At 38.7% G+C, this 22036-nt stretch overlaps 2 protein-coding genes across 2 annotated transcripts; both read left to right on the top strand.

Annotated features, from left to right (window-relative positions):
- Positions 1-1976: 1976 nt before the first annotated feature.
- On the top strand, positions 1977-7745 carry dynlrb1 (dynein, light chain, roadblock-type 1). The gene is made up of 4 exons (XM_044350212.1): positions 1977-2104; positions 3173-3248; positions 5294-5461; positions 7147-7745. The coding sequence occupies exons 1-4, from the start codon at positions 2102-2104 to the stop codon at positions 7188-7190; spliced, it is 291 nt and encodes a 96-aa protein (XP_044206147.1). The 5' UTR covers positions 1977-2101; the 3' UTR covers positions 7191-7745.
- A 3267-nt stretch (positions 7746-11012) lies between these two features.
- map1lc3a (microtubule-associated protein 1 light chain 3 alpha) lies at positions 11013-19994 on the top strand. Its single transcript, XM_044349127.1, has 4 exons — positions 11013-11208; positions 15422-15477; positions 16746-16852; positions 19804-19994. The coding sequence occupies exons 1-4, from the start codon at positions 11169-11171 to the stop codon at positions 19964-19966; spliced, it is 366 nt and encodes a 121-aa protein (XP_044205062.1). The 5' UTR covers positions 11013-11168; the 3' UTR covers positions 19967-19994.
- Positions 19995-22036: the final 2042 nt, after the last annotated feature.

Genomic DNA, 22036 nt, shown 5'->3' with positions numbered 1-22036 from the left:
TTGCATTCTGGTTGTTGATTGGTTAGGGAGGCCGTCCTCCCTTGGAGCATCATTTTAGGTGTCTTTTCCAAAGAAGAGAGAAACAATATGTTGTAAATAATACTGAGATTTGGTAATGGTTTCAACCAAATATTCTTTTTTATATTTTGATCTCCCTCTTGCCTCTCAAATAGAGGAGGATCAACCTCCTCTGCCTCTATGGACCAGCCTCCATTGCCCCCCCCCCCCCCCCCCCCCCCCCTTCCCTCCTCTCTCTCTCCCTCTCAGTTGGAGAGGAGAATGTACTCCTCTTGTGAAATCTCCTCAGAAATCCCATTACTTTGGCCAAGTCTTACATTAAAAATCATATTTTTTGTAGGAAATTTCGTTGCGAATCCATTGATAAAGGTTTGAAAGTGTTTTTTTTAGCATGTTTAGGGGGTCAAATTTAGGTCTGATGTCCCATAATAATAAAGAAACAAACAAACAAACACACGAAATACAATAGGGCTCAATAATAGAGATATGATTAGTTATAAAAATAGCAATAAAAGTTCTGGGTTTGAAAAGTGAAGCCAATGCTGTTTTAAGTGCCTTAAACCTGCATTCTCTCTAATGACCAGCAGGGGGCGACTCCACTGGCTGCAAAAAGAAGGCTGTTTGCGTAGAAGTCTATGAGAAATGACTCTACTTCTCACTGGATTTATGATCCCAGTAAACACTTTTCTAATGAGTTAATGGTCTCAGTCGCTAGTTTCAAGTCCTTTTCAATACATCATGATGTACCATGGTGGTCCGTGAGGTGCTGTAGTTGGACCCTGAGGAGCTCCTCCCCAGATCCACACTCTCGTCCAAATATGTTCACTTCTCATCACTTCTGGCCCCAAAAAACCAAGATGGTGACGGTCAAAATGCCAAACAATTTTGTTCTTTTTTCTTTACTTAAACAACAGTAACATGAACAAGTTTAAAGAACAAAAAAAGCTTTTTACATACAATAAAAGAAAAATAATACTTTGGAAAATAAATAAATAAAGGGACACAGATTAATAAATAATACAGTTGATTTTATGTTTCTAATATTTTTTGGGTCTTTGTTGTTTTTTCTGTTTTTCAGCTTGACTATATAATTGTAGTAGAGTATGATATCAATTAAAGTTGAGGTAAAGTTAGGTTTTCTATTGCTCTGTTTCATAATACATATAATACATACAATGGAAAAAATAAGTGAAAAATGTTTCCATTTCTGGATGAACAGACTTTTGTGTTTAAATTGAATATCTTATCATACCATATATTATCATATTAATATCTGTGTGGAGAGAAGTTGTGCTTATTGGCCAACGTCCATGCTAAAAGTGCCTGTTTGTGAAAATGAGCTGATTTAATAGGTAATTTGTTCACAGAATAGTTGCATTTACGAAGAAATTCAATTCCACAAACATCACTATGATAAATCTCTAGATAACTATAAATTGAACCTGTGAACCTGAATTCTCAGACAAAATGAAGGCCAAACATACACTATTTTTGCAGTAGCAACCACTGTCAGATATAGGAATCAATAACTGAAGAAAAATCTCTTTTACCTCTTCTATAGAAATTAGTTCAATATGTATTGCACCCATAGTTAATACCGCAGTAAAATGTCAATCACATAATTACCTCCACTCATTTATTAATTAACCCACTGTACCTCCTCATGTAAAGTAAAGGATGGATATGATTGGTTTGGTTAATCTTTTTTTTCCATCACTTTATTTATAGAACACGTCACGTACAACATGTGCGACAATAATACAATGACAGAAAACAATTAGACATCATAATGAAATAAAGATAACATAAAGGACGTGACTTCACTGTCAGTTTGTTGATACAGTCAACATTGTACCCGGACAAAGGTTAACAGTGATTAGTTTGGTTAATAATTGGGTCAAAATTGAGTATTTACGTATTTTATCTTCCACGTTCGCCGTGGACCGTGAACGCAGCGGTGACGTCATTGACCCGGAAGTTTACCTCAGCAGTTTTCTCCCAGCAACAACACAGAACAGTTAGCTGTCATTTAGCTGAGCTCGGAGACCAGTTTCCGACACAGATTTCTCCTCACATACTGAAGATGGTAGGATGCGATGAATGCTTCGTGTGTATTTTATGAACATGTTCATATTTCCGTCGTGACTGTTAATGTGTAGTTTTATAAAAAGGGATTTTAATACGTTGCTAATCGGCTAGCTGGCTCATGCTAGTCGGGCGTTGTCATGTTAGCTCGTTGCAGCTAGTTCAATAATCTGAGATACTTTATTACTAAATTAAAGTAGATAAATGTCGGTGGTGAAAGTAAGTGAGTACATTTACACAAGTACTGTACTTAAATAAAATTCTGAGGTACTTTCACTTCACTAGAGTATTTCCATTTGATGTTACTTTAGTTACTTTTCAGGTGAAGATTTGACACAATGGATAATATAACAAGCTTTTAAAATACAACACATTGTTAAAGATGAAACCAGTGGTTTCCAGCCTTTTTGGCTTTTGACGTCTTACTAAAAGCAGTGTGTAGTCGGGGTCACATTTCACATGTCTATGAGTTGTTAACAGCTCCACCAAATAGTGATTTTTCCCTCTAAACGTCTCACATGCTTTCATTTCAATAAATGTTCAAATGATCCAATATTTCACCAAAAATCAAAGATTAGAGGAAAAGTCCAAAAACTGAAAACAGATTTGTGTATCAGAACTTTGTTTTTTCTTCTTTTTACTCTCCCATTAATCATCTCACGACCCCTCAGATTTATCTGCTGACCCTTTGGAGTAACATGCTGCTCTAACACTGATGCTTCACTATTAATAATCTAATGATGTCATATATAATAATATATCAGTCAGAGGGACCAAACCACTACTTTTACTGCAATACTTTAACTACATCAAGCTCATAATACTTATGTACTTTTACTGCAATACTTTAACTACATCAAGCTCATAATACTTATGTACTTTTACTGCAACACTTTAACTACTAACTTTAATGTACTTTTACTGTAGGATGATTTTTCATGCAGGACTTTGACTGATAATGGAGTATTTTTACATTGCTGTATTGGTACTTTTACTAAAGTAAAGGGTCTGAGTACTTCTTCCACCTCTGCTAAATGTAATGATGTTAACTCATGTTTGTGTCTCTCAGGCTGAAGTAGAGGAAACTCTGAAGAGAATCCAGACCCAGAAGGGAGTGCAGGGAATCATCATCGTCAATTCAGAAGGTAAGATTTACAAAAATTGATCCACAGATATTTTTTAAACTTAGTGTTTCTACGGTTGTTTGCAGATAGTTTGTGATAAGAGTGATAAGCAGTGCAGCTATCAGAAATCTGAGTGAACTCAACCCCCTAATGAGACTCATCTTTTATTCATCAGTCTGTCCTGCAGAGGATATGATGTGTCATGTATGATTGTTTTGATGTGAAACTGAAGTGAAAGCAACATGACTTCAGTGTAAACTGACGATAAAGTCGAATCGTATCATATCGTAGATTTTGGCTACAACTAATGATTATTTCCATTTGTGTTTAATCTGCTGATTATTTTTCAAATAATTGTTTTGTCTATATAAATCTTGTCTATAACATGGCACATTACATCAACATAATTCTGTATTTATTATTATTTGCACACATACTGCACTATATCGCACATTCCTGATCAATATTCCATTATCTTCATTTTAAACAGCTCTTTGCAGTTTATAATATATTTTACATATTTTTATTGTAAGTCTATTTTCTGTTATTTATAATTACTTGACTTGTGGTACTTGTATTTTCTCTTAGTTTGTATATTTTTATTGTTATGCACCACAACATCAGGGCACAATGTGCAAATCTACTTGGAAATAAACCTGTTTGTAATTGATTGTAGTTGAATTGACTATTGAAGCACTTTTTACTGGACTTTTCAAAAAATCAGTAAAAACTTCAACAGAATCAGAACTGGACCACCAGGCTCTTAACCAGAACCAACAGAGTGAGAACATTACACTGATTTTAGCTTCTCTACACTGACTCCCAGTTATTTTTAGAATTGATTTCAAAATTATTTTAATGGTACCAATAACAGGTTGGTTACCAAACGGTAACCAACCAGTACAAACAGGCCTTCAGTTCACTTCCTCTCCAACATTTATCCGTGTGTGTTTATGGTGCACTTTAATGTCATAATTTTAATGTATTTTAATGTTTTTCTTATGTGTACAGCACCTCGAGTTACAACCGCTGTATGAAAAGTTCTATACAAATAAATAAACTTCAGCTTAATTCTGATTCTGATAATAATGATAAATGCTCGTCAAAATCCCCAGAGTCCGGCCCTCAAACGTCTCATTGTGTGCAACCAAAAGTCCAAAACCCGAAGATATTAAATTTACAATTACTGAATATGAAAATGCAGAGAAAAGCAACAAATCATCACATTTGACAAGACAGAACCAGATAATGTCATTAATAAATGACTGAAAGCAATTGATTATCAAAACAGTTGGGATTCATCTTCTCCTGATCAATACAGGATTATTGAGACCGACACCAAACTGATGATGATATATCAGCTGATTTTTATTTTTTTTACACAACTCATAAAATAAATATTTTTGAGTACCCGGCAGTTGAAAAATAAATGTGTCACAAACTCTCTGGTGAACAAACTAATGTTTCAGAACATTTCTGACGTTTCTGTTCTTCAGTTTCTTGTCATTTATCAGCTGATAGATACACCGATACTGATATATATCTGCAACGAGCTCATGTCGGCAAATATATGAGCCCGGCAGCATTATAATTCCACCACTTTGAAATAATCTGTACCAGCCTCCCATTGAAATATTCACATGATTTGTAATTACTTAATTTCCACAATAACATGATTTGTTAGTATGTTGATACTTGTGTGAATGGCAGGAAATATATCAGTGATTCAATAAACAGAATAAAAATACAGGGATGTGAGTGTCTGATGTTTTTATAGTGTTACTACAAGCTTATTACAGCGACTTTATATTTTCTGTTGTATTATTTACTCTGATGCTGATAAAACAGCCACAGAAACAATATTTTGCATCAGTTTTCACTCTATTTGCATCCTTCTGCACACACCATTTACATGCAGAGGTAGTTAATCTTATTTCCATCTTGATCTTAATTAAATTAAATAACAGAGTATCAGTAACACTTCACTTAATCTGGTCACATGAAGATTCTTTTTTTTACATGTAACTGAACTATTTGTGTCTGTTTCTCTCTCTCTGGTCCTTCAGGAATCCCCATCAAGACGACTCTGGACAACTCCAGCACGGTTCAGTACGCGGGACTGATCCACCAGCTGGTGATGAAGGCCAGGAGCACCGTACGAGACATCGACCCCCAGAACGACCTCACCTTCCTCCGTGTGCGCTCCAAGAAGAACGAGATCATGATCGCTCCAGGTGAGAGGGGGAACGGAGAAGGGATCGGAATTTATGTTTTAATATTTCGTACCTGCAAGTCACACAAATCACTCCTCCGATTTCTCTCAGAAGCAGCGACGATCGCTTGAGACAACTTTTACATCCTGACGTTTCTTTGTTTACTCGCTCAGACAGAAACTGTCATTTATGAAGGTTCAACCAGTTTGAACTGTAGATATTTACACCACATTCATCTGGCAGAAGTGTTTGTCCAACAAGACTTACAGTCAAGAAGTTTAAACTTGATAGGAACAAGAGATAAATATCATCACAGTGCCGCAATACAGTCAGACACCAACGTCATACTCGTTTATTACTCTTGTCTGTTTTATTCAAACAAGCTAGTTAATAAAATATCTGATTCTTTTTGTAAAACATCGTTAGAAACAGGTCACCTGCTGTATTTGCTTCTGGTTTGCAAAGTGACTTCAGTGTTACAGGATTAGTCTGGTGATTTTCTATAATTTATTTACTTTTGTCTTTCTTCAAATTTACACTTTAGTACAAAGTCCAGAGGTTGTGATATGCAGCACAACAAGCTAGTGAAGCTGTCAACAGAACCACGTCCCTGCACATGCTCAGTAGCGTCTGCCGTACACAGAACTACTCTCCAGAGACTGAAAACCTGATCACTGTTATTAGTCTTTGGAGCCGTTTCTAAACAAACTAACGTGACCAAACTCTTCATGATGAAGGATCATGTCACCCAGTGCAGCGGTGTGACTCACTGACGTGTTTTTAATAGTTTTTGGAACAACAACGGAGGAATAAGATATATCAGAAATTTGTTGACAGTAAGAAAAACATAAAATCGCAGCCTTATCTGTGAGGAGTAAACTCCTTTGCTGCCTCGTTAGCCTTCTAGTTAAGACGAGAACCACGAGGCTGCAACATTCGATCCCAGCCGTGGAGCTTTGTCGGGCATGTCGTGCTCCTCTCCGTTACCTGTGTTTCCTGTCTGTCTCTACATTTACAGCTATCAAATAAAGGCAAAAAGGCCCCACAAACAGTCAGTGTAGTCTTTGTATGAAGGGCTGTCAGTCTTAGTCTCATCAGTGAAAATTAAAACACAATCAAGAAGAGTATTTTGGCAGCAAAGTTTATTCCACAACGAGCTGTTATAGTCGGGACTGTTCATTCATATCTTGTCATTTTTATTCTCCTGTTTTATCTTATTTTTATCTGTAAATCCTATTTATAATCTGGTCTTTTGTGTTTCTTTTAAGTTTCATATAAAAGCACTCGCGTTGTTGTGTAAAGGTGATACACAAATAAACCTTCCTCGTCTTCGGTCGACTGCAGTCAGACGCTCGTCACTGATTAAAGGCTTTTTTCTTCTGCCGCGCTCTGAAAACTTGGCGTCTGGTTTATAGCGTCTGAATTACAGTTTACCGCCATCTGGACCCAGGCAGGATTCAGCTTTTTATGTCACAGCTCGTAACGAAGCTGTTCCAAAGAGATCTAAAAACCTATCTCGTTGGTGTCTGTACTGTGTTACGGAGGTTATATTAACACCAGAAAAATGTCAAAAGATACTCAACCCTGTTTGCAAGTAAGATCCTTTAACGGTTGTTCAGTATGTGTGAAATCTAAAAGAGTTTAAGTCATTAAAAGTACTGTTTTCTGTCTGTTTGGGTTTAACTGTTTCGCCTTTTTCTTCACAGATAAGGATTATTTCCTGATCGTCATTCAGAACCCTTCAGACTGAAACTCAAGGAGCCGCTACACACCTCGTTATTCTCTCCGTCTGTCCGTCTGTCACATTCAAACAGCTGAATGTTTTTCTTTGTCTCGTTAAATCATAAGGTTTTGTTTGCCAGAAGCTTTTTATGCATTTGCTGTACAAGGAAGTTAAAAGCAGGATTTGAAGGTGGATGAAACTGAATCTTATCACTTCACTTAACAACAACGTGTGTGAACCATCTGACAGTCAATCAGTCTGCAGGCAAATTCTTTTTTCCATGTTTTAGCATTCCAGTTGGGTCTCCTCTCGACGTAAACTGTATGTTCTGTCACTGTGTTTACGGCAGAGACGTCTACGACATACACGAGAGAGAGAGAGAGACCACAACATGTTTGTTTGTCAGCTCGATCTCAACAATGGAAGACTTGGGTTTGTTATTTATTGTTTTGTTGGCAAAAGATGTTGAAGTACAGTATTTCACTGGTGAGCAGAGAATTACACTACAAACATGTCTCTGCTCTCGCTATGTTAAGTTTCTGATGGTTATTTGTAACAAATTAAAAAATGTAAAAAGTCAAAGTGGTCTCTTGTTTTTTTATCATTTTCTCATTATTAACAGTTTTGGGGAGAAGATAAGATGTGGTTGACTTTTACTAGTGTGACATCAGAGTAAAATGTATTTTCACAGATTAGTGACCTACCAGACACGTTAAAGGTCATCTCCAGTTGTGCATCAAGACATAGTTTAAAACAGTTGATATACAGTAATGTGCTAAAGTTTGAGGCACTAAAAGTAAAGTGATGTTTTCCAGAATAATGTCATGAATAGTTTTTATTTATCAGTTAAATTGATCCAAAGTAAACAGCAGAAACATAAAGTAAATCACTATCTGCTGTGAGCAGCTTTGTCTTTAAACCAGCAGCAGTTCTCCTCAGTGTTTCAGGCTCTCGGCAGGTCGGTTGTTCCTGCATCTTGGAGAAGTTGCCACAGTTGTTCTGTGTCTTCATGTTAATCCCAGACTGACTGTTGAGATCAGAGACCATCTGCTGCAGGACTCCTTGTTCTTCTGGTTGATGAAGATAGTTCTTCATGACTCTATTTGGATGTTTGGATTCATTGTCCTGCTGCAGATAATCAGACTTCCTGATGGTGTTGCATTACAGAGAAGAATCTACTGTAAACATATAAAGAGCCTAAAACTTTTGCACTGTACTGTAACACATCAACTTTATCTCCTTCCATTGAAAACTTAGGATCTTTAAATGTAAATATTATTAATTTTAAAAGTTAAACTTCTCAAATCAAGATCTCTCCTATTTCACCATGAAGTGGAGGAGTGCTGGAAGTTATAAGAGTTCATATCAGACTTCTTTAAATTGCTGATTGTACTGGGATTAACTTCCAAAATATTTGTGATGTCAGAGATTGTGGTCGTACGTCATCAAATTAGTTTTAAAGTGAGCTCAGAGAAACTTTCCTCCTTCAGCAGATGAATGTAAAAAAAACAGCCTTTAGTGTCAAACTCTGAGAAGAAAACACAGTGAAGTCAAATATAAGCAAAACATATTTTTGAGTGGACGGAGCCGACCGAGCTGAAAAGAGCTTCAGGTTTGTTGTAGTCTGAGCTTCGACCACTGGAGGTCACCAAAACAGCTGGTTTTAAGTTTCTAGTGATTCACAGACTCAGACTGTCTGAGGATCAGGGAAAAAATATAAAGAGCACCTGATGCATTCATTTGATCTCATCAGCAGAGAACAACGATGCATGTTAATCAAATAATATTAACGTTTTATACGGTGATTCAGAATATAAGGAAAACAACACCTCGATATAAACATTTATTATATAAATCTGTGTAAGTCATAAAATTGGCAAACATGCTTGGAAGATCAGGAATTTATCTTACAGTGATGTGTTTCTCTTTCTTGTACACAACATCTTCATTTCATGTTAATCCTGAACAGGTTTTAAATATGTAGTAGATTCACAGGAAAAAAACGACACAATATAAATCACAATAACATCAAACACACACTTTTAAAGTGAAGTGAAGTTGAGTAGTTTCAACGTGTTCATGTGCAATAACCCTGTAACACTAAGGCATCCAGTACCCACAAATATAAATATTTATATTAGATTAAAATACAAAATGTGCAATAACGAGTTACATATCATTCATTACTATTTGAGCAAGCTGTATATATACTGTACATAACCATCTACTGCATGTATATAAAGTTACTTATCACTTTTATAACCATTCAATATTTATTTCAGCACTTCCTGCACACATTTACACTATTTGTATCCTGTTCACAATTTACAAAATTGCTTTCACCTGTAACTATAAAATTCACCTGTATAGTATAACTTTATATTTAAGTATCAATATTTAGTACACTCAACTCTAACATCCATGGACAATCATGCACCTCGCTACCTTATGTAGCAGTGAAGTACAGTGTACTGTGGCATATTAACATCATCAAACAGTGTGTGCTCAGCAAATATTATGGTTATATTTTTTTTATTTTTTCTATTCTGTTTTTAGTTATTTTATTTATTTTTATATATGAGTTAGTCAATTTAGTTATTGTATATAATTTAGCCTTTAACTGTATTTGTTTCTTTTACCTCCCTCATTGTTTTTGTCTTTTGATTTATGTCAGGTGGCTGCTGTAACACTTTAATTTCCCTTTAGGATTAATAAAGTTCTCTATCTATCTATCTATCTATCTAGTTTAGTCCAGTGGTTCCCAACCTAGGGGTCAGGCCCCCCCAAAGGGTCAGCAGATAAATCTGAGGGGTCGTGAGATGATTAATGGGAGAGAAAAACACAAATCTGTTTTCAGTTTTTGGACTTTTTCTCTAATCTTTGATTTTTGCTGAAATATTGGATCATTTGAACATTTATTGAAATGAAAGCATGTGAGAAGTTTAGAGGGAAAAATCACTATTTGGTGGAGCTGTTAACAACTCATAGACATGTGAAATGTGACCCCGACTACACACTGCTTTTTGTAAGACGTCAAAAGACAAAAAGGTTGGAAACCACTGGTTTAAAGGTGCAGTGTGTAGGATTTAGTGGCATCTAGCAGTGAGGTTGCAGATTGCAACCAACTGAATATTCCCCCCTCCCCTTCCAAGCGTGTTGGAGAGTCTACGGTGGCTGCAAAACTCGTGAGAAATGCAAAAGGCCCTCTCTAGAGCCAGTGTTTGGTTTGTCTGTTCTGGGCTACTGTAGAAACATGGCAGTGCAACATGGCAGGCTCCGTGGAGGAGGACCTGCTCTGATGTAGATTTAAAGGCTCATTCTAAGGTAATGAAAACACAACGATTCTTCAGGTGATTTTACACTAATTAAAACATACTTATGAATATTACATTCCATTTCTGCCAAGTCTGTCCTGCTAGATGCCACCGAATTCTACATACTGCACCTTTAATCTTTAACAATGTGTTGTATTTTAAAAGCTTGTTATATTATCCATTGCGTCAAATCTTCATCTGAAATGTAACTAAAGCTGTCAAATAAATGTAGTGGAGTAGAAAGTACAATATTTCCCTTTGAAACGTAGTGGGAGAGGAAGTATAAAGTAGCATCACACGGAAATACTCAAGTAAAGTACAAGTACCTCAAAACTCTACTTAAGTATAGTAGCTACTTAAGTAAATGTACTTTCCCCCACTGACGTGTTTGGCATAGTGTTAATAACAACAACAACAACAATAATAGTAACAATAATAATAATAATAATAATAATAATAATAATAAGGGCAGTTAGAACGTAAATAGTGAACGGTCCCTTTAAATCCAGCGGATGACGTCAGCGCCTCGGTTACTTGCTTTGTTTGAGCTGTTTGAGCTTCAGACTGACCGGAGAGACGACAGGAGACGCTCAACGCAAACACCTCCAGTGTCTTTGTGATCCAGCTGCGTTATAAGCAGCTGTACTGTTTTATTCTTTAGGTTTGTAACTGTGTAGTAACGCTAACAGAGATGCCGTCCGACAGACCCTTCAAACAAAGGAGGACATTTGGTAAGAAACCAGCTAGCCGGCCTGCTAGCCACCTAGCTGCCGTCTGTTGACAGTGTAGTGAACGTTACACGGTGTTCAGTCGGTTGTATGTTGTGTGTTTATCGCGACCGTTATAAGTGTTTCGCAGCTGTTTTAATCTCAGTTTTATGGCTCAGATTGAAAGCAGCATAGACGAGAAGCTCCTGAGCGTAAAGTTAGGATCATATTTCTTTTTAGCAGCTTTTTTTTATGCTGTTTCAGTCAGACAAATATAACGTGAAATGTAAATATCATCGACGCCGTACATGTCAGCATCCTTTAACCTGTGTGTAATCGCTTTGGCTGCTAATGTTTAAAAGGCCATCTGGGTCACTGTCACGTTATTAGCTTTCCATGAAGCTAGCTAGGCCCAGCGTTGACACACAAACTGGGCAAGACAGCTGGACTAAATAAGCAGTTTAATATTTAGTGTTTGCTCAAAGGAAAACAACATGTGCTGACACATTATCCCAGTACACGTGTTCAGTGATTTATGTTGTAATTTGAGCCGAAAGACGGCCCCTGTGCTGGGCAGGGAGGAGCCCAGAGTCCGTCCATTGCATAATCTCACCATACGGAGAAGTCTGGGATAAGCAACAGAGTCACGGTGGGGACGGAAAAACACTCCCTGCTTCAGAGGTGGATAAAATACTGTAAAAATAGCAAAATCACACTGAAAAAGTACTCTGGAGCTGCAACCATTTGTCAGCTAATCGATTAGTTGCCAACTATTTGGATAATCAATTATTCGTTTTAGTCATTTTATAAGAAAAGTCCAAATTCTCAGCTTCCTGCTTCTTAGATGGGAATATTTTCTGGTTTCTTTATTCCTCTATGACAGTAAACTGAAGACATTAGACGACGTCATCTTGGGTTTTGGGAAGCAGTGATTGACATGTTTCATCATTTTCTCACATTTTATGGACCAAACAACCAATCAACACATTAATCTATTAAAAAATAATCATTAGTCACAGCCCCAAAGTACTTTATTATAATTAAAAGCCAAAATATACTGTAAGTATAAAAAGTTTAAGTACTCACGATGCAAAATACCCTCATGTACATTGACATATTTAATACACATATATATATATAGAGAGAGAGAGATGCAATGATTAGTTGATTGATTGATAAGTAGATCAACAGACAATTAACTGGCAACTGTTTTGATAATCTAATAATTGTTTTAGTCATTTTTTGAAAGCAAAAATGCTTAAACATGATGATTTAATTCTCTTCTTCATCATTCATGATAGTAAACTTATTGTCTTTGGGTCTTAAACCGTCGATCAGACAAAACAAGAAATCTAAAGACACCTGTGACTGTGGGAAATAACATTTTTTCACTGTTTTCTCATATAGACCAAACGATTCATCGATTAATAAGATAATCGTTAGTCGTAGCCCTACACACGTCTTATTGTGATATCAGTTCATACTGACTTAATGACATGTATATGTGAACCCAACATGACGTCCTCAAATGTCACAGAGGACTAAAGAAAGCAGAAAATATTCATATATGAGGAGCTTGAACCAGTTTGTTTGCAATTAATTTGAACTGTGGCGACTAACTGATTAATCGACTAATGCTAATAATGTTGCAGCTCTATTAGTGGAGTAAAATGTGCAATATTTCTCTCTAAAATATAGTGGAGTGGAAGTATTAATAGCATGAAATAGAAATACTCATACAAATACCTTAAAATTGTACTTCAGTACAGTATTTATCTTCACTGATTGGTTGTTAAGTTCTCAGAGTTCATAGCAGATTCAGTAAAGTGATGATGTTTCATGACCTGCTCACCTGCTTTATTAAGTGCTTCACTGTCAGACTGACACACATTACTCAGGTCTTATATAACAACAAAACAACTGGACCAGAGTGAACAGATGTTAAGTTTAGAGCGGCAACAATCAATCAACCAATCGATCGACAGAAATTTAATCAGCAGGTAGGTTTTTTTTTTTTTTAAAGATGATTTAAAATGTTAAACTTCTCTGGTTCCTGCCTCTAAACTGTGAATATTTTCTGGGTTTTTTTTTTTAGTCCTTTATGACAGTAAACTGAACTAAACATTAAACAGGAAACTGTCCCTGACCCGGATTATATAGAAGTATAAAGCAGCACATAGCAACAGTCATGAATGCCAACTGTTGAGGTGCAGTACCCTCAACTACCACACTCATGTCACCTCAGCTGCTCTTATTACACAGAAAATCATATTTTAATGTGATATCAAAGTGTAATATTTCCTCTATCAGTAGCAGGAATAACACAGCCGGTTATGAAAGTAGAATTTTTGAAACGAGGCTCTAGAAATAGAAGAGTTATTGACGATTTTGATGCAAAGCCAGAAGAAGGAATTATACCTAATTCTAAAGTCATAGAAAAACAGAAGGAGAAGCAGGTTGAAGGCAAATAATACCTCATTTCTACTTTAACAATAATAAAAAAAATGTATTATCTCATTTGTGATGGCTTTCACATTTCTGCTGAGTTGCCTAAACCGACAGTATCTTTTAATAAATACAGTTATATTCCAGCAATTAGCAGCAACCGTCCCTCCAGCCGGAGAAGAAAAACATCCCTCAACAAAGGAGCCATTCACACTTCACTGTTTGTCCTCGACGCCATCTGAGCTTTGAACCCTGCCAGTGTTAAAATAAATAGCAGGAGTTTTTCCCCTGAAATAGGGCAGTAGGTTATTCTTAACCTCAGACGGGGCAGTGTGTTGTAAAGTGAGATCGTGAGGTGATAAAAGCATCGCGGAGAGAAACGCCGCCGCATTCACAAAGAATCCAGACACGTTTATTTGTGACACATTTTTACAAAAACATGCCTGTCGTAAAGAGCTCTGACAGAGTTATAATAAAGGAAAAGACAAATCTAGGGCTGCGGCTGATAATTATTTTCATTATCGATTCATTGATTAGTTGTTTGGTCCTTTAAAATGTCAGAAAATGGTGAGAAAGACGTCCTCAAATGTCTTGTTTTGTCCACAACACAGAAATATTCAGTTTACTGGTCACAGAGGACGAAAGAAACCAGAAAATATTCACGTTAAAGAATCAAAATCATCAATAAAGTGGGCGATTAATTTAGAGCTGCAACGATTAGTCGATGAGTCAATTGACAGAATATTAATCAACAGCTATTTTGATAATTGATTCATCATTTTGAGTCATTTTTCAAGCAAAAATGCCAAAAAATTGATGGTTTCAGGTCTTTTTAATATGAGAATTTTGCATGTAATGATGCTACTGTAACATGTTGTTATGAGCTTTTCTGGTGTTTTTAATTGACCGAACAATTAATCAACAGAGCAATCAGCAGATGAATCCATAGATGAAAATAATCATCAGTCGCTGCTCCAGATACGTTTTCTGTTAAATGACTAATTGATGAACGGAGGTAACGGTTGCAGCTCTACTCATGTCAGATATGATGACGTGTGTTTATTTAGCTGCTCTCGTTACATTCACACATGTTCACATCCGTCATAATTTAAGGGAAGACGGGACGAGACGAAGCGGAGGAGGAGGAGGCGGCGGGGGGGGGGTCAGAGAGTCTGATGAACAAGCAGATCAGATCACAGACGGAGGATTTACAGACGGAGAACAAATAAGATTATTTTAGCAGCAGGTTCAGTCGTCATTTAAAGAGTCGCTCTGTGTCCGGACGCACAGCTCAGCCTCGCCGCTGTTCAAGAGACTTTTTAAATTTTTACTTCCTGTGGATTTTCTGACAGAAACCACACCCAGTACCAGACATCAGCAGGGAAGGAGAACCATTCAGGCCTTTAGGATGATAAATAATAAGAATATATCCTGATATGGGATAAATTATTAGACTTGTACATCATGATTTATATTATTTAACTTGTATTGTGTTATTTATTTCAGTATGTTTGCTTGTTTTCTCTGTTTGCTCCACATATCTGTTACACCGGCTGTTGTATGATGTGATTAAATTATGTTAAATTAAATATAATAAGACTTGAAATAGGAGCATGATTTTACAAATTTCTCTTAAACTGGGTCTTAAATTATCAATCTGGGCTTGTTTGTTCTGTGGAAAAGATAAAACCAAGCTGTTATTATCAGCTTCATATCTGTTAAAGATAAGTTGAAAACATGTTTTTGAGTTCGGCTTCTTGTTTACGAGTCTTTGTGGGTTTTTTTTCCACAGCTGACCGGTGCAAAGAGGTCCAGCAGATCCGTGAGCAGCACCCCAACAAGATCCCAGTAAGCCCCCAATGAACTCACATCACACTTCATCACTCATTTCAGTCCGTCCAGTCAGACGTCGTCGTGTTCGGACGTGTTGATTTACATATTTGGCTTTTGAATATGATGTAGTTGTGGTTACTGGAGGACCAGTGTGTGTGTGTGTGTGTGTGTGTGTGTGTGTGTGTGTGAAGCAGACTTACAAAGTAGAAAAAAACACAACAAAAGCAAATACATTCATTTGCAAAGCTGATTTTTTTTATTAATTTTATGGTTTCTAATGTAGTTTCAGCTGCTGTTACGTCTGTCAGTTAAATGATATATTGATATATTGATGATGGTTTAATTTCACTCATCAGCTTTAATCATAAAAGCTGATTCATCTTCTCTTTACCGGCTGCCAACAAACCTAAATACTTAGAAAGAGGATTTTTAATTAAACTGGCCAAATGTTTACGACTCAGCCTGAAAATAAATCAAATTTACATAAAAATGACAAAAAAACAAATAAATAAATACATCCAGTATATGTGAGTTAATTTAAACACTCTCACAGGTGGCATCGTTTAACATTTCTGTGATGATGAGAATATTATGAAATAAGCTTCCTCACGTTGTTGCTCGTTAGATGAGTTGATTGATCCGAGCAGGCGATTAGCTTAGCTTAGCTTAGCTTAGCATAAACAGGGGAAAACAGCTGTTCTGGCTCCTTCAAAGATAAAAAAAAAATCTGCCTACAGACAATCTGCCTTTTAATCTCACTGATTAACACAATAATCCAGAACTGGTTTATTTAGTTTTGTATAATAACATAAATATAATTATGACAAGTTTATAGATTTATGGGAGCTGCATTGTTTTTGGTTCTTTTTCATGTTTACAGACTGAAGAGAATATTAATTTAATTATTTTTTAGTGAATCTTGTTGATGTTCAAATTCAGAATTCATTCAGTTTAAAACTTTATGATTTCAGGTTAAATTAGTTTTTTGATCTGTGAAGATGAACCGTCTGTTAGTGACCAGTATGAAGGAGAGCAAACAGGGAATACTCTGTATATGTCCACAGATGTTAAAGAACACAATAATAACAACAATAATCCTCCACAGTAAAGGAAATAACTTCCTCAGCTTGCGCTCTTTATGCTAAGCTAAGCTAAGCTAAGCTCACACTGTCTCCATCAGCACAGACATGAGAGTGATGTTGATCTTCTCGTCTGTAACTTATCAGCGAGAAAGCAAATACTCACGTATGTGAAGACTCACGGTGTTGCGTTTGCTGCCGCAGGTGATCATCGAGAGGTATAAGGGAGAGAAGCAGCTGCCCGTTTTGGACAAGACCAAGTTCCTGGTACCCGACCACGTCAACATGAGCGAGCTGGTGAAGATCATCAGGTAAACAAACACATGTTTTGAAGCCTGTCTCACTGGTTGCTGAACTGGATACCAGTTAGAGGGTTGAGTTCATTGAAGCGTATGTTTGGTATGTGTGTGTGTGTGTGTGTGTGTGTATATTTGGAGCTGTCTGGTAGTTTTACATACCAGCAGAGCGAGTTCAGGCTTCACTTTGTTTACAAGCACAAGAACTGCTGCAGCCAAACGTATTAGAGAGCAACACGTTCAGGTATATAAATAACGTGGCAGTAAATGAAGATTCGACTGGCGGGCGGTGCAGAAACACTGTGATGTATATCTGTGGGAGTTGATGTCATTAGGAACTGTTTGGCGCCTTGAATGCTGATGAGGCAGAAATATATAAAGTCATTTGTTTTGGTGATTTAAAGCAGATTCATCCTGTCCCGATGCGTTCACAGTCAGTCGGAGTGTTGTATTTCCCTCCTGTTGGAGCCAAACAGCAGTGACACCCGAAAATGCACGCTGGGGTTTGAAAATGAGGATGGAAAGACGAGACTTGACTGACGGCAGGTGAAACATGAGGAAAGAGAGCTAAAAACGAGAGGAGCTGAAACAAGAAGCGACCACGAAAAAACTGTAACACGTTTTTAAGAGAAGATCAATCAGACGGCGCGTCGCTGCCGTGAACAGATATTATTCATTTCTGAATCACTTTTTTGCTGCTACTACTACTACTTGTAGTTTATTTTACAGAGCTCGCTTTAGCCGTCAGGAAGAGGCGGAGCTAGCTGACCTTTCAACTCACTGTGCCATTTTTGTTGTCATGAATGTGGTGACGGTGCAGATTCCATTTACACCTGCTGAGATCTGATCCGATGTGTTTTTCTTAACATCCAGACACAGATCGCATTTTAAATGTGAACTTAAAGACTAAAACTATTGCAGTGTGTTCAGATGTTCCAATAAACCAGTTTAAAAAGGACAATCTAACAGTAAGAGATACATGGAAATATTCATGTTAAGACCTCCAACTGAATAATATAAAGACAGAAGATGTAATACAAACGTTGAAAGATCATTTTAACAATAAGGGAAAAAAGACTTCAAGACAATCAATAAACACATATTTACAAAACACTTACACAGGCCTTTTTAGGTAAATATCAGATATTAAGTTACATAGTGACAAATCTGATTAACCATCACTGTGAAGATCAGTCCAAAGGAACATCCTAATACTAATGGATTCATCAGTGAAAACCTCAGGCAGCAGAAACCTGATGATGGAGGGACAAGCTCCTACACGGTATGTACCACTGACAGATAGAAGAAGTGTCTGATATCAGGAAATCCTACCAGTGGCTGGAAAAGGCTGAAGGACAGCACAGAAGCACTGATCATGGCAGCAGAGGAACAGGCACTCAGTACAAGATCAATAGAGGTGGAGATCTACCACACCAGACAGGACGCCAGGTGCAGGCTGTGCAAAGATGCTCCAGCACATAATAGCAGGAAGTAAGATGCAGCGTACATGGAACGCCATAACCAAGTGTCTGGCATGGTGTACAGGAACATCTGCACTGAGTATGAGCTGGAGGTCCCAAGATCACAATGGAAGACACCTCGTAAGGTGGTTGAGAATGACCGAGCCAAGATCCTGTGGGACTTCCAGATCCAGACTGACAAGATGGTGATGGCTAACCAACCGGACATCATGTTGATCGACAAACAACAGAAGAAGGAGGCAGTGGTGATAGACGTAGCAATCCCAAGCGACAGCAACATCAAGAAGAAGGAACACGAGAAGATCGAAACATACCAAGAGGAGCTAGAAAGGATGTGGGGAGTGAAGGCAACAGTGGTGCCAGTGGTAATGGGAGCACTGGGGGCTGTGACCCACAAACTGGGAGAGTGGCTCCAGCAGAGTCCAGGTACAACATCTGAGGTCTCTGTCCAGAAGAGCACAGTCCTAGGAACAGCTAAGATACTGCACAGAACCCTCAGACTCCCAGCAGACCTCTGGTAGAGAACCCGAGCTTGAGGAAGACACACCACCACCCCAGATCAAATATCTGTGATGTATTATCTCGCTATTAAATGCAGCCATGATGGAGGAACATTATCATCCATCTATATTCATTATGAGCAATAAAACAAGGCTTGATCATGATGGTAGATAAACCCACATTAAAGTTCGTTCTGCAACAGTCGGCAGCTTTAATCAACCAAGTGAGAAGCAACAGTTTGACGTGAAAGAACCTCAGTAGCCAGAAATCCTGCAGCTCTGTAGAAACTCCTCAGAGTCTCCTGCAGAATGAACCTTCTCTCCAGCTTTGATTCATATGTTCAGTATATTCCAAACACTCATCTTTTATACCAAATATACTTCATCACACTGTACAGGCTCCTCTCTGTTTACAGGCAGGTGTGTGCGTGTTAGTTTGCACGTTACAGCGGCTGCCTGCTGCTCCTCCATTGGTCAGAATCTCTTCTATCCTCATTCACTCATTGGCCTTTTGTTCTGTCTGTTGGTTTGTTTTTCCCCCCAGACTGTGACCCACACAGTTACTTCCTCAATAAACAAAGCACCAGGCTCAGAGCAGACCGTCCTGCACACAACAAGGCCACATTTATCAGCTCAGTCAGTCTGGATGTTTCTGCCCCGTGAAGACAGACAGACCGTCTGTTTGTCACTTCTGCAACATCGCTCGCACATTTTGTTTATTGTACATGTGAGGAAATTGGTGAATGTCACAGATTCTCTTAAATCGCTTGTTCCTTGATATCTTTAAAAAAAAGAAAAACTAGAGAAACGGTGGAGGAACAAGCAGGACGGATGTAAAGAAACAAAGATGGTGGCAGGTTGTATTTTATAACTGAGCGTCTGAGAAGTCGAAGCACTAACTAACGTGATGTTGGGCGTAGAAGCATCAACCCCTCCTCACTTCTCTTCTCCTTTCTGTTTCATTCCCTTCACCTCGTCCCCGCAGGCGTCGGCTGCAGCTGAACCCCACGCAGGCCTTCTTCCTGCTGGTCAACCAGCACAGCATGGTGTCGGTGTCCACGGCCATCTCCGAGATCTACGAGCAGGAGAGAGACGAGGACGGCTTCCTCTACATGGTCTACGCCTCGCAGGAGACCTTCGGCTGCTAGGGAGGGAGACGGGGAGGGAGAGGGGGGGGGGAGGGTTGAGGGAGAGCGGGGCACCTTCAGGTGCGGGGAGGACGGGGAGAGGGCAGAGGGTAGAGGGTGGGGGTGGGGTGGGAGGGGACGCTTCAGGGGGAAAAGAGAAGTATATGGTGTCAGAACCGACCAGAAACCACCAAACTCCATGATCCTCTCCACTTTGTTGCTTTGCAGACCCACGTAGCAGCACCCCGTCAGTCAGTCAGTCAAGTCAGTGTGTATCTGACAGACGCCCCACCCACCCCCACACCCCCCCACCCCCACTCCACCCCCACCTCCTCTGTCGTAGTCCAACACCCTCTTCATACTGGTCAGTAAGTGCAACACTAGCTACAGAGAACATCCTCAGAGTCCAGAATCACACCTGTGGTCCCTCTGAGCGCTTCTGTTTTCTCTCTTTCGGTCCCACACAGACTGAGGTCTCTTATTTTGAAGGGCTGAGACACACCAACTATTGATTGATCGATTGATTGATAGATTTTCATCCTTAAAACTATACATACATATATATATATATATATATATATATATATATACGGTATGTATTAGTCAAGCTAAACTTGAAACCAGCCAGAGTTCAGGATGTCATTTGAAGCTCGGCTGATGGAGTCACTGATAGGCTGCGGAGTTTCTCCCCCTCTGATACGTACGCAGGTGGAAACACAGCACATCAGTTCGCTTCGTTAACGACCCGGTAATTTGCTGTCTCGTCGTTTCAGCAGCAGTTATACTAGCTAGAAAGATAAGACTCGTAGTGATTGCTGTTTTAACTTTTTTTTTTTATCTCACATTTCTGTTTTTTTTTTTTTTTTAATTATTGTCTTCTGTTTTGAGATATTAGCTGCAGTTTAGTTTGTGTTCTATAGCTAGTTCTGAGTTTGTTTTAATCATACATTTACTGTCAGCCTGAAGCTCAGCTTGCCAACTCGCTGCTGGCTACCGAGTAGCTGACAATCAGGCTACAAGTGACTGTAACACTCGTAAAAAAATTTAACAGCATTTACAGTGATTTGACATGTGCAATACTGATCCCTTCATGACCCCCCCACCCCACCCACCCCCTCCCCTGCAGGTTTCAAAACACCTGGAGAGACTCACAAAGAACAGCAGCACTGCTGGGTAACGCTGTTCATCATATATCATAACACTACAACACCCCCCAGTAGAGCTAGCTAGCAGCCATCTATAGCAAACTGAAGTCCCGTAAGCACAACACGCATAGTTACGATTCACCTGTCAGTCTTCCTGCACACCCCCCCCCCCCCCCCCCTTCACCCCCCATATTTAACCACATATACATTTAATGTCTCATAAACAACCAATCAGGTGAAGCAGATTTTAAAGGCCTGTTCAGTAGATTTTAGGCAGCTGTGTTTGAGTGGAAACACGCAGGACGCGCTTCGCTCCGACAGTCTCAGAAGTGAGAACGTTCGCTCGCTTTTCATGCTCGGTTTGAAAGAAAGAAAGAAAGAAAGAAAGAAAGCTGTTTGAGACGGATTAAAAAAAAAACAAAACACACTAATGTAGAGAATATTAGGAAGCGAGCAATTATCTAGCTGGAAGCTGTTGGTTTGGAGCGGCGGTGCAGGAGGAGATGCCGTCTCCACGGAGACAAACGAGGGGTCACAAGCGATTACACAGGAATGATTACAGGACATTTTTGTTTTGACACGCCGTCTGTCTTTTTTTTTTTTTTTTCCTCTCTCTGTCTCTCTTTGGCAGACTCGGACAGCGCAGTGAAACGTCAATAAAATTATCCCCATTTTGTATATCGAGCAAAGCCGAGGCGGCCTGCGTTTGGCAGGAGAAGCAGCCAGGAAGTAATCAGATCCCAGAGAAGCTTTCTGAGGCGAAACAAGGCCACGTTTTAATATCATCTCTCCGCCACGACGGGCGACGTCTCCTCCTGACCTCGTGTTAGAGAGAGCTTGTAAGAACGCCGCGTGTCTCATGGTAGCATAAAGTCGAGCATTAGACATATTAAAATGTATTTAATGTAGGAAATGAATGAGCTTCTTTTGCACATAAATTAATACG

Source organism: Thunnus albacares, chromosome 4 (assembly GCF_914725855.1).
Source record: "Thunnus albacares chromosome 4, fThuAlb1.1, whole genome shotgun sequence".
In the NCBI taxonomy this organism is placed as follows: Eukaryota; Metazoa; Chordata; class Actinopteri; order Scombriformes; family Scombridae; genus Thunnus; species Thunnus albacares.
This window is presented reverse-complemented; position numbering and strand designations above follow the sequence as displayed.

Coding starts and splice junctions, on each gene's coding strand:
- dynlrb1 (XM_044350212.1), top strand. Junction 3,249..5,293: donor CATCATCGTCAATTCAGAAG/GTAAGATTTACA, acceptor CTGGTCCTTCAG/GAATCCCCATCAAGACGACT. Junction 5,462..7,146: donor CGAGATCATGATCGCTCCAG/GTGAGAGGGGGA, acceptor TTTTCTTCACAG/ATAAGGATTATTTCCTGATC.
- map1lc3a (XM_044349127.1), top strand. CDS start 11,169: ATGCCGTCCGACAGACCCTTCAAACAAAGGAGGACATTTG. Junction 11,209..15,421: donor CAAACAAAGGAGGACATTTG/GTAAGAAACCAG, acceptor TTTTTTCCACAG/CTGACCGGTGCAAAGAGGTC. Junction 16,853..19,803: donor GAGCTGGTGAAGATCATCAG/GTAAACAAACAC, acceptor TCGTCCCCGCAG/GCGTCGGCTGCAGCTGAACC.